Source organism: Salvia hispanica, chromosome 5, assembly GCF_029641045.1.
Source record: "Salvia hispanica isolate PSC_SH4W2 chromosome 5, Shi_PSC_v1, whole genome shotgun sequence".
Classification (NCBI taxonomy): Eukaryota; Viridiplantae; Streptophyta; class Magnoliopsida; order Lamiales; family Lamiaceae; genus Salvia; species Salvia hispanica.
In genome coordinates, this window is record NC_142696.1 from 3,633,652 (window position 1) to 3,646,247 (window position 12,596).

The 12,596-nt window shown below is 37.9% G+C and overlaps 2 protein-coding genes across 5 annotated transcripts; both read left to right on the forward strand.

Moving 5' to 3' along the window:
* Positions 1 to 2,401: 2,401 nt before the first annotated feature.
* On the forward strand, positions 2,402 to 6,310 carry LOC125187153 (receptor-like serine/threonine-protein kinase SD1-6). Of its 3 annotated transcripts, none has more exons than XM_048083685.2 (7): positions 2,402 to 3,801; positions 4,436 to 4,597; positions 4,693 to 4,886; positions 4,956 to 5,166; positions 5,237 to 5,474; positions 5,557 to 5,707; positions 5,775 to 6,310. In XM_048083685.2, the coding sequence occupies exons 1-7, from the start codon at positions 2,502 to 2,504 to the stop codon at positions 6,072 to 6,074; spliced, it is 2,556 nt and encodes an 851-aa protein (XP_047939642.1). In that variant the 5' UTR covers positions 2,402 to 2,501; the 3' UTR covers positions 6,075 to 6,310. The 3 variants fall into 3 exon arrangements, with proteins under 3 accessions (XP_047939642.1, XP_047939641.1, XP_047939643.1); XM_048083684.2 differs by having other exon boundaries at positions 2,403 to 3,801; positions 4,433 to 4,597; XM_048083686.2 differs by lacking the exons at positions 2,402 to 3,801; positions 4,436 to 4,597; positions 4,693 to 4,886 and having other exon boundaries at positions 4,986 to 5,122.
* Positions 6,311 to 6,414: 104 nt separating this feature from the next.
* Positions 6,415 to 10,562, forward strand: LOC125190501 (G-type lectin S-receptor-like serine/threonine-protein kinase At4g27290). 2 transcript variants are annotated; one of them, XR_007170930.2, is made up of 7 exons: positions 6,415 to 7,986; positions 8,094 to 8,213; positions 9,029 to 9,195; positions 9,290 to 9,500; positions 9,585 to 9,815; positions 9,907 to 10,057; positions 10,141 to 10,280. XR_007170930.2 is itself a non-coding variant. In XM_048087823.2 (7 exons), exons 1-7 carry the CDS (start codon positions 6,723 to 6,725, stop codon positions 10,444 to 10,446), a joined length of 2,457 nt encoding a protein of 818 aa, XP_047943780.1. In that variant the 5' UTR covers positions 6,415 to 6,722; the 3' UTR covers positions 10,447 to 10,562. The 2 variants fall into 2 exon arrangements, 1 of the variants encoding a protein (XP_047943780.1); XM_048087823.2 differs by having other exon boundaries at positions 9,585 to 9,822; positions 10,141 to 10,562.
* The last annotated feature ends 2,034 nt before the right edge of the window (positions 10,563 to 12,596 follow it).

The following is a 12,596-nucleotide window of genomic DNA, read 5'->3' on the forward strand; positions in this document are numbered from 1 at the left end:
ATGAGAAATTCTTTGTTTCGGTCTTACATTTTTATAAATTAATTCACGGATTAGTTTGTAACTCAAAACTAAAAGGGAACGTAGAAGAGAATAGAATGCATATCATCAAATTAGTATCTTTCTTGAAACTGAAGTTAATTTGTTATTTTATTTCTAAAGTGAAGACTCTTGAGAAAAGAAATGATGAGAAATGAGAGAATGATTTACGAAAATCGTGGAAAAGCAAAAAGGTGAACTTTTCTATCCTACATACTAATGTGGATAAAATATCAAATATTTTTGAGATAATATTTAGTTATACAAATGATGTTGTCTTGCCATAAATGATTTGTTTTATGTGTATTAAGCCTATCTGTTTGGTTGGAACTAAGGAATCGAATTCGGATCCGTGTGAGGGTGGTGTCCCTACTCGGATTAGTGTACACAGGTGACCGTTGGAAGGTGGCCACCTTCCACGGCACAAAGATGATATAGTGGAGGCCGTTGGGAGGTGGTCACCTCCCCGGCTGGAGAAAGATGTAGGTGACCGTGGGAGAGCACCATCTCCACGGCACTTGGTGTTCAGATGTGGCAAAAGTACAAAAAGAACTTAGACTGATCAGTTGAACTTTAGCTCACAAAGAATTTAGTAAGCTCGGGCCTTTTAAGAGAAAAATCTCGAGTGTTACTGTGATGGCATGACAACATTTTCAATTTTATGTATGTATATTTCGACAATGTGTCCACTGAGTATTTTTATACTCAGCCCTGCATATATTTCTAAATGTGCAGGTTGAGCAGTGACGGTGGAGAATGCTGAGCAGAGTTGTGATTTTCCTTTTATTTTAAGTAGAGGCTCTCGGTGGTGCATGTCTCCATACATGTGACCGTGTTCATTCCGCTGCATACTAAAATTTTAGTTAACCTCGATTGTTCTTCTGTACTCTGATAATTATTTATTGAAAAGTAAGATTTATATTTAAGTTCTGGTGATTAAGAGTTTGTTTGAGTTGTTTTCCCCTTTATTTCTAAATGAATATTAGCCATTGTTCATCCCCTTTCTGTTCCCCTATTCTTACTCCCCACCCCTAGTCACGGTTTCCCGGCTTTGCTATCCTTAGCAAAGTGCGGTCGTGACACACGTGTTTTAAGAAATATAAAGAAAAATTAGTTGGAATTTTAGTAAATGTGAGACTTATTTTTTCATATTGATTTTATAATAAAATGTTAGTGAAGTGAGCTGGTTGAATGTGGAACCTACTTCAATTTATGGTAAAAATGAAGTGTAACAATTATTGTGGGACTGACTGAAATGGAAAAGAGTGACAATTATTATGAGACCGAGAGAATATTATTTAGTACTCTCTCCGTCCTGCTTTAGGAGTCCCGGTTGATCAATTTTGGGCGTCCCGCTTTAGGATTCCCGGTTGAGATAAATTAATAAAAAATGCCTACAAAGTGATAAAAGTGGTCCCAACATCTACTAAAACTAATAAAAAAATGTTAAAAGTGGGTCCCAACATCCACTACTATATTTATTTATTACACATTCAAACACTTTTTTTTAAAACATGTGCCCGACTCAACCGGGACTCATAAAGCGGGACGGAAGGAGTAATAAAATGTGAGTTAGTGGAATTTGGAGTACAATACTAAAAGTAATATTTCCTCCGTACTTTAAAAATAGAAACTTTTGCAATAGTACGAGTTTTTTAGTGCAAAATTGGTACAATAAGAGAGAAATAGAAAGAAAAATGTGTTAGTGAAAAATAAGTCTATCCTCATTAGAGATAAATCTTTTTTTTTCTTAAATTAAAATAGAAAGTTTTTTATTTTTATGGACGAACTATTAAGAAAAGAGTTTCTGTTTTTAGAAGACGGACTAAAAAGGAAAGAGTGAAAGTACTAATGACTACGGATGACTTATTAAAAGTTAAGTTTGAATTTGGGGATGAACATATGATTTTGATATTGGAGACTGAATTTATATCTATTGATTTATGAATGAATGATAATACAGGAGATAAAATATGTTTTACAATGGAAACAATAATACTCCCAAAATACTCCTTCCGTCCCATTTAAAATGAAACATTTAAAAATCGGCACATGATTTTATGCAGTGTTATTTTGTGAGTTAATGAAAAGAGAGTAAAGTAAGAGAGATGAAAAAGTAGAGATAGAGTCGTTTCCATTTTAGGAAACGTTTCATTTTTAATGGGACAAACCAAAAAGGAAAACGTTTCATTTTTAACGGGACTTATTCTACAAAATATAATATTCTCCATAATCTTCTATATTATTCTGTATAATCTTCTTAGTTATTTAACAGGAAGAAGGAAAAGGAAATTGGTATCAATGGCATTTAGAGGGATTATATAAATTATAAAGTGTAATACTTGTAAATGAGGTGTTAAAAATAGAATATAACACCGAATTAAGAAGATTTTCACCTCTCCTCGAAATTCATCCCCAAACCAATCCCAAATCACCATATGGGAAATGGTCGACCGGTCTGAAATATGAGAAACGCGGCGGAGCAGCGCCATCACCTCTGGTGTTTCCTCATCACATTGACTTTGATCCCTCTGCTCACCGCTTCAACCGATCTCATCACCCCCACAAAACCCCTCGCTCAAAACAACACCCTAGTCTCCGCCGCCGCCGAATTCGAGCTGGGCTTCTTCCCCGGCGCATCCAACACCTGGTACGTCGGCATCTGGTACAAGAACATCCAAGAAAGAGTCGTCGTCTGGGTCGCCAACCGAGACTCCCCTCTCTCAAACTCCTCCGGGATCCTCAAAATCACCCCCGACGACGGCCGCCTCACTTTACAAGACCATTCCGGAGCATCCCTGTGGTCGGCGCCGCACCTCTCCGCCACCTCCAGCGGCGGCAGCAGAGTCGCCGAGCTGCTGGATAACGGCAACTTTGTCCTCCGCGAAGAAGACGACGACGACCCGGATAATTACCTGTGGCAGAGCTTCGACTATCCAACGGACACGTTGCTGCCGGGGATGAAGCTCGGGTGGGACTCCAAAACAGGGCTGAATCGATACATAACGTCGTGGAAATCCGCCGACGATCCGTCCACGGGAGAGTACAGTTTCAAGCTCGACATCTCCGGCTATCCGGAAATACATTTGTCGAACAGAGACAGGACTTATTACCGGAGCGGCGCGTGGAACGGCCTCAGATTCAGCGGCGTCCCGGAAATGAGGCCGACCAGCCCGCTCCTGTCGTTTCTCTTTGTCAGGAATCCATATCAAGTTTCATATTCTTTCAATCTGCTCAACGGCTCGATGCATTCGAGATTGGTGGTGAAGCACTCGGGGGCGCTGCAGCGATTCATCTGGATTCCGTCGAGCGGAGTCTGGAATCTTTTCTGGTACGCTCCCAAGGACCAATGCGACGTGTACAGAGAGTGTGGGGTTTACGGAATCTGCGACGCGAATGCTTCGCCGGTTTGCAAGTGCATGAGAGCGTTCGAGCCGAAGGATCCGCAGGCGTGGAGTCTCCGGGATGGATCGGATGGCTGCGTGCGCGTTGTTGAATTGGACTGCGGGACGGACGATTTCTTAGCGATGAGCAGCGTGAAGCTGCCGGAGAGCGGGGCGGCGGATGTGTATGCGGAGATGAATTTGGATCAGTGCCGGGAAATGTGCCGGAGGAACTGTTCGTGCCGGGGTTATTCGAGCGCGAATATCAGCGACGGGAGCGGATGCGTTGTTTGGGGGGAGGATCTCTACGATATGAGGGTGTACGCCGCGTCGGAAGGCGGAGGGCAGGATTTCTATTACCGGGTGCCGGCGGCGGAATTAGGTGTGTTAATTTCCCATCATTTATTTACCTTTTCTGAAAAAATATTTACTTGGTGGCGGTAATTATTTGAAAAAATAGACTTTAGTGCACGTCGTAATCGTTTTGGTTAATGTTTGGTGGCCAAGTACTTAGATGAAATTATTCTTCGTCTACTTTGATTATGTGTTTGTCTGAATTATTTTGAACACTGTTTTGTGAAATGTTGACAAGTCCTTTTTAATAAATGGAGTAAATGATTCTGTTTAAAAAATTTGAAATGATTTTAAGCAAACAATGACAGGATGCAAAGTCAACTGCACATGTTTTATAGATGATGACAAAGACAGAGAAGGCTGAGATTTTTTTGTTTTTTACTATATTTTGTGGGGGAATTAAGTACTCCACATAATCAATTTTTGGGTGGAATTAAGACCTCACTTTCTGAACTGCTAAGCTTTTATTTTCTTTACTTTTATTAGATGGAGATTACGTTTAACTTTTTCCTAGCTCTTGTTTTTACTCAGAGGAGAATATATCTCATTTTATACAATTGGTTGTTTAAATGAAGATTCTAGACGTTGGGTCATTCGTGGTGTGATGCTAACTAATTAAGTGCTGTGATTAGCTGAGATGTTAATTTGTTGGTTTTTAGTAGCACCAGCAGCTTCAGGAGGTGGAGATGACTCTAACAAGACTAGACAAACCATCATGATTGCTGGGATTGTTGTTGGAAGCGCCGCACTGCTCCTTGGGCTCGCTATTTTCCTTGTATCGAAGAAACGGAAATCAGAGACTGTAAATATAGTAGTGCGTAGAGGTACTAGTAAAGAAATGTTTGTGTCTGATGTTGCAGTTACATGTTGCATATGTAAGTAAACTTGATTCTGCCTATCTTTTCCTTACCGAAAACAGGATCAAGGGAAAGAAGCCAAGAAGACCATCTGTTGAATGCACCAACAATTCCAAGCAAACGAGACCAGTCGGGCGAAACAGCAGTAGATGACATAGAGCTGCCTCTGTTCGACATCACTACATTATTCATTGCGACCAACAAGTTCACTGATGAGAATAAACTAGGCCAAGGTGGTTTTGGCATTGTTTACAAGGTGAAGTATTAATAAATTCACAATATCATATCCAAAATAGAGGTGAATATTGAACTTGTGCATGATCAGGGTGTGCTAGCAGAAGGTCAGGAAATAGCTGTGAAGCGGCTGTCCAAGACTTCTGTTCAGGGAGTAGATGAGTTCAAGAATGAAATGAAGCTGATAGCTAGACTTCAGCATAGAAATCTTGTTCGTCTACTCGGATGCTGCGGTGAGATGGAGGAGAAGATGCTGGTGTATGAGTACATGGAAAATAAGAGCCTCGATTCAATTATCTTCAGTAACTCCTCGTCTCCTACCTAAATGGATGATGCATTTTGGTACTTACTGATTAGCTTTGTTTCTGGCAGAGAAAAACAAAAGCTCAATGCTCAACTGGCAAACGCGTTTCAAGATCATAAATGGGATCGCACGAGGCCTCCTCTATCTGCACCAAGATTCAAGATTCAGAATCATCCACAGGGATCTCAAGGCCAGTAACATTCTCCTTGATAAAGATATGGAGCCTAAGATATCGGATTTTGGCATGGCAAGAATCTTTGGAGGAGATCAAACTGAAGCCAACACAAAGAAAGTTGTTGGAACATAGTAAGATTCTCTCACGAACACTATATAGATCGAGTTTTTCATCTCCGAGTTTTAGTTAATAATCCACCATGCATGTTTGCAGCGGCTACATGTCACCAGAATATGCAATGGACGGCCTCTTCTCCATAAAATCCGATGTTTTCAGCTTCGGGGTTCTGGTTCTGGAGATAGTGAGCGGGACGAAGAACAGAGGATTCTATCAAACAAATAACCATCTCAATCTTCTTGCGTATGTAAGTACAAGGAAGACAATTCATCTAGTAGTGTAATATAATGTGATGCATATATGGAATTGTGCAGGCGTGGAAATTATACAGGGAAGGGAGGGCGCTGGAGCTGGTGGACTCAGCGGCAGGTGAAGAATATGTGGCAGGTGAAGTACTGAGATGCATACAAGTGGGATTATTGTGCGTGCAGGAGCAGGCCGAAGACAGGCCCAATATGTCCAACGTTGTGCTCATGTTAAGCAGAGATTTCGTGTCTATGCAACAGCCTACTCATCCAGGATACTGCCTGGGAAGGCGCCCTACTGAAACGAGAATGGACGAAGAATCATGCACAGTCAACCAAGTTACCGTTACCATGCTTGATGGTCGATAGTCATTCACTAACTGCTCCTCCTCATTTTAACCTACAATTTCATGTCTCTCTTCAACATCCATAACTTGAATTTTGCTCATACAGGTAGGATTAGTTTTGCCAAGATTTCTCATTTTACTGTAAATCGTTCTCAAATCTAGTATACTAAATGTTCTTGCTTTCTAGTTTTAGGCCCTCATTCAAAAAGAATCATCATTTTGGGAAAACAATACATTAGATTTGCAATGCTTTTTTTCTCTGTTTGTCCCCTTTGATCAGTAAGATGTACTACATCATTGAAATTGAAGCAACTACAGCACATGCAATTTTTTTTGGATTGATTAATGATTGAATAAAAAAGATAGTACTTGTTACATCATAGGAGATTAAGCATTTTGACCAATGTAACATGTACATTAAATATCTCAGATTTCCCTCGGAAAGTCCTAACAAAAATTTATAAACTAGACAGCTGATATAGTTTGAAATTGACAAAGTCTCCATAGTCGGCATTTTGTGTGGCTCAGCACTTAACAACATTTATGTTTAATACTTGTCTTCTGATATTTATTCATTCTTTCGACGTTATAATATCTACAATTTCAAAGTTGAAAGTTCCCTTTCACATCGACACACTGCGGCTGGCGCCGGTATTTTCCCGCCGAGACGATGAAACATGACACTACTCTGTTTCATACAGTCTCCTTCCTCGTTCTCCTCTTCAAAGCCTCCATCGCCGTCGATTCCTTAGCGCCGAATCAGACCCTCCTCGATAACAACACAAGTCTCGTTTCTCCCAATGGAAACTTCGTGCTTGGATTCTTCAGCCCCCGGAACTCCACCAACCGATACATCGGAATCTGGTTCAACAAAGTCACAATTCAAACAGTAGTTTGGGTCGCCAACAAGAACAGCCCTATTTCAGATTCATCAGGCGCACTCTCTGTCACGCCGGCCGGAAACATCGTCATCACCAGCAACCAGTCATCTATGCTTTGGTCCGCAAACTCCACTTCCAGCACCAGCAACCCTGTTTTGAGACTTCTAGACAACGGAAACCTCGTACTCGACCGCGAAGGAAGCAGCAACGGAAGTTATTCGTGGCAGAGTTTCGACTATCCTTGTAACACTCTGATTCCCGGCATGAGACTCGGGTGGGATCTGAGAAGCAATCAAGAACTGTATCTGACGTCATGGAAGAGCATGGATGATCCTTCTCCAGGCGAATACACGTACAGGATGAATCCCAGGGGTCTGCCTTCGATAATCCTACGGCAGGGATCGACCATCAGATTCAGAAGCGGCCCTTGGGACGGCGTCCGTTTCGGCGGCGCCCCTGCTCTCCAGGGGAACTCGGTCTTCAACCCAATTTTCATCTTCAATTCTACCGACGTTTATTACTCATTCGAAAACGCCGACGACTCCGTCGTTTCGAGGCTTGTGGTGAGCGAGTCCGGGGCTCTGACGCACTTCCGGTGGAGCGAGCCGAGCAACGATTGGATCAACATCGCCACATTGATATCCGACACCTGCGATGATTATGACAGGTGTGGTAGCTTCGGCATCTGCGAATTTGGGAGGGCACCGATATGTGATTGCCTGGCCGGGTTCGTTCCTCGGGTTGGGGAGGAGTGGGCGCGGTTTGATTGGTCGGGCGGGTGCAGCAGGAGGACTCCGCTGAACTGTAGCACGGGTGCGGGTTTCAGGAGGTTTTCGAGCGTGAAAGTGCCGGACACGTCCGCAAGCTTAGTGGATGCGAGTGCGAGGAACGAGAAGGAGTGCGAGGCAGCGTGTTTGAGGGACTGTTCGTGTGTGGCTTATGCTCGGACAGAAGCGACCGGGTGTGTGGTTTGGTCCGGGGAGTTGATGGATATCAGAGTGTATGAAGAGGGTGGGCAAGAACTCTTTGTCAAAATGCCTCTCTCTGAACTAGGTAACTTTTAATTTAAGCATTTTAAACTTTGCTTGTTTGTACATATTTATGTTTGATTTGCAGTGTGATACTTACTTCCTTAATTCTTCTTGTCATGCTATGAAAAGGCTCGAAAAAATCGAAGAGAGTAGCTGTGATTGTATCAGTAATGGCGGCTGCATTCGTAGTGGTGTTGACCCTCGTCATCTGGTTGGTTATCCGTAAGCGGGTTGCTAAGAAGAAAGCAGGTTAATAATTAGCAAGCATTTCGCAATTTTTCATGTTTATAGAAATTAAACGTGAGTAGGTCAAGCTTCACGATCATAATTTGAAGAATTTTCATATAAGTCAACCATAACGACTTTTTCATTATGACTGGTTAATACTAGTTTATAATTATTCTTGGCACGAAACGAACATAATTGCCATCTTACCCTTGCAAATGACCTAATGGCTAATATTCTTAATCCGGGAATCTAAAAGTGAAACCCATCATTCTGATTTAATCAAGAGTGTGTTTAAAGATATTTTTTATTTTAATTCTGTATTTTTTTATTGATAAAATTAATTGACTAATACTTATAAAAATGCATTTTAAATTTCAAAATTTTATTTATAAGTAAAAAATAACCAAGATTTGGCATAGAATTTGAAGTTGTGTGTCCATATTTTGTTGTGCATTGTTTCTGTCTGTTGTGTGGTGCATGTACAATGTGCATGTACACGCGTATAGTGTTTATGCAATATGTGTTTGAGAGGTACTCAATTTGATCTGTATCAAAATTTTAAATATTTAGGATTTGAAATTCAAACAGTCATATGTGTATAATATATATTTGTAATTTAAATATTTTTATGTTATCAAACAATAGATTTAGAATTGAATAGTTCAACTCTAAATTTGAAACCCTCAATATCATGGTACCAAATGCATCTTTAGTTAATTTTATAACTCTAGTTTCATATCGTGAATGCAGGTTTAAATTAAATTATTCATCTCAATTTGCAAACAATATATCAGTTGAATACTGCATATTTCTTGTAATAACATGATTGGTTCCAGATATGGCAGAGCAACAACATGATTTTCCAAACCAAAATGAGAATGCAAGAATAAGTGATGAAGATGTGGCTTTACCAATGATTGACTTTCTTACCATATCAACTGCCACAAATGAGTTCTCCTTCTCAAATAAGATTGGGGAAGGTGGTTTTGGCCCTGTTTACAAGGTACTTTAATAGATCTTAGTTTGTAATATTCAACTAGAGCATTTATAATTTTTTCTATAAAATAATAGAAACTATTCATGATCATCTTACAAAGGGCATCCTATCAAATGGCAAAGAGATAGCAGTTAAGAGACTCTCTCAAGATTCTGGACAAGGCCTCCATGAATTCAAGAACGAGGTAATCTTGATTGCTAAACTACAACACAGGAACTTGGTTAGGCTTTTGGGATGTTGCATTCATCAAAATGAGAGAATGCTGGTTTACGAGTACATGCCCAACAAGAGTTTGGACCTCTTCATATTTGGTTAGTCTCTTTACTCTTTACACTGTTTGTCTCTCTTTCATTTCAACTCATGAATCCTATCGCTTCTGTTTACAATCTTTCTAGATCAAACAAAAGATACATCTCTAGAGTGGCGGACGCGTTATGATATAATAGTAGGCATTGCCCGCGGACTTTTGTATCTCCATCGCGATTCAAGATTACGAATAATTCATAGGGATCTAAAAGCAAGCAATATACTCCTAGACAATGAAATGAATCCCAAAATTTCAGACTTTGGGCTGGCAAGAATGTTAGGGGCCGATCAATACCAAGAAAATACGAAGAGAGTCATGGGTACATAGTAAGCATCTTTTGTTCTACACTCTTCAATTGGGATAGCTAGCTAATAATAATAAAAATAACCACAATGTTGTTTCAAATGTAGCGGGTACATGGCCCCGGAATATGCAGTAGACGGCTTCTTCTCAGTGAAGTCGGACGTCTTCAGCTTTGGAGTGTTGGTGTTAGAGATAGTAAGTGGCAAGAAAAACAGAGGATTCTATCATCCCGATCACGACCTCAATCTCTTAGGACATGTTAGTTACAAAACTTACTCCTTCATATTCTATTTGACCTTATCAAAAATATTCATTTTTCATTTCAATATTATATCATTCAGGCATGGAAATTATGGACAGAGGGGAATCCTAGAGATTTTGTGGATGCATCCATTCTAAATAGAGAATCTTTGGCAGTGATAAGATGTATCCAAGTTGGGTTACTATGCGTGCAACAAAGGCCCGAAGACAGACCTACAATGTCAAACGTTGTTGTAATGTTGGACAGTGAGCATCCAATATTAGATCAACCTAAACAACCAGGTTTCTACACGCAACGAACAATGTTCGACACTGATTCCTCCTCTACCGGGAAAATGCCTAACACTTCCAATGAAATTACTGTTACATTGCTCCATGGTCGATAGATTCTTTTTATGGGAGGGGCGTCGTTCAGATATAGATTTGTAATTTATGTACTATAATATGCAATTAATTAAAAATGAGATTAGGAAAATAAATAAATTATTCTTTCAATTGGTTAGTCAGTAATATATCTAACCTTTTATGTGTTTCTTGTAAAATCCTGACAGATGTTACATTGATTATTCAATAATTATGGAAATGAGTAGATAATGATCACACAAAATATAAATAAAAGTGACATATGTTACAATTGATTATTCAATAATTATTGGACTATATAAAAAAGGACGAAATCTTACATTTTCAAATTCTTAATGGTGTGGGTTCATACACCATCATTTAAAAGAATTATTAGTTATAATAAACATTTGTTTGCTTGAGTTGTTACAAGTCAGCTGGTTTGACAACTTCTAGTTTAAATTAGGTTTGTTTAATTTAATGTTATTAAAATTTGATCGGTAAGTGAATCAACAAAGTTATTGTTTCACGCATCAATTGATTCACATAAATCAAACCAAAAAAATAAGTAAAGAAGAAATACTAATTTTTTAAAATTTAAATTTGATATAAATAATTTGAAAATTTTTATTTTTTAATATTTTATAAAAAATCAAGTTGATTTTGGTGTAAATAACTGAAGATAGCATAAGAAAAATCCACTACACCGATTATCTTATTATCACCTAAATTTTGCCGATCTATAATTTTTAGTTTCGCCATTACAGACTTACATTAGAGAAATCAAATCTAATTATAGAAATCAATATTTTTCATTTTATTACAATATAATTTTAGTTATGTTTTATTGGATCATTTTTGAATAGTACTTCATTTGAACTAACCTAGTACGCCTTTGAAAAATCTAACGGGCTAAAACCAAACTATGACTCCCTCATTAATATACAATCTAGCTAATGGAGATATTATTTGTATCTTGAGGGAAAATACAAACATGTAACAATTTACAATAATGATATAATATAGATTATGGAGATTATTATATGTATCTTATGCGGAAATATATTAAAATATTGGGAAAATTAGTTGAATTTTTGTTATCCCATAATTTTTAAATCTCACGAATTAAATCATAATTATAATGCTGTGTAATTGTCGAGACTACTTTTTCTTATGTAATTTGTGGTTATGTGGAAGTCAGATTTTCCGATATGGCAAATCGATTTCTCAAAATGTATCATTTATCTATATTTAAAACAATCTCGTTTTCATTATTTTAATTAATTTTGCAGGTCTTTTTTTCCTTAATTTGGCACTATTAAGATTAGAATTTTAAGGCTTTTTATTTGAAATTGGTGGTTCCATTTCATAAGTTACAACAATTTGCAACTTATAGCATGGAAGCTGGATTGAGATTGATAATTCGTAAACTACATACAAATTTGACAATTTTCAATTTTAACTTGCTTTTAGTACAATTAAAAATTATAGTAGTAAAATTTAATTTGCATCAACTATATGATTGATTATAACTTAACAAAAATTTACTCCTTTTGTCATTCAATATGGGTCCACTTTGACTTTGGTTCAGATTTGAAAAAATATAAAGTTATAGAGTGTGTAAAAATAATTAAAGATTTGCAAATCCTATTTTTATATATTATGATTATAATAAAATAGAAGTAAAATAAATTAATGAAATATATAATCTACTATCAAGAGTCGTAAATTAAAATAGGATAATTAATAAGGAACCAACTAAAATAAAAAACTAGAACACCAAAACCGAAGGAGTATATTACAAAATGAAAATTTCTCAATATTTGTCGAGGGGAGCTCCACATATTAATCTTTGCCTTTGGTCATATAATCCTCCATTCCATAAAAATAATTATTTTTTCTTCATCTATCAAAACAAATAGTCCATAAAAGAAATAGTCCATACCACAATCTTTTTCTCCTTTTTTCTTCTATTTAATCATTTATTGGTCTCACCATTTATATAATTTTAATTAATTTTTTTATTCTCCTTAAATTTAATTTAAAATTCATATAAATTCTGAATGACTAGATAGAGGAAGTATTAATCTTAATCTTATAAATATAAACTCTAGTCACAATCTTTACACCCAAACCCCTCTCTCTCGCCGTGCTCGAAGTCAACAGGGTCACGATCGGGTCCTACCCGGATGCG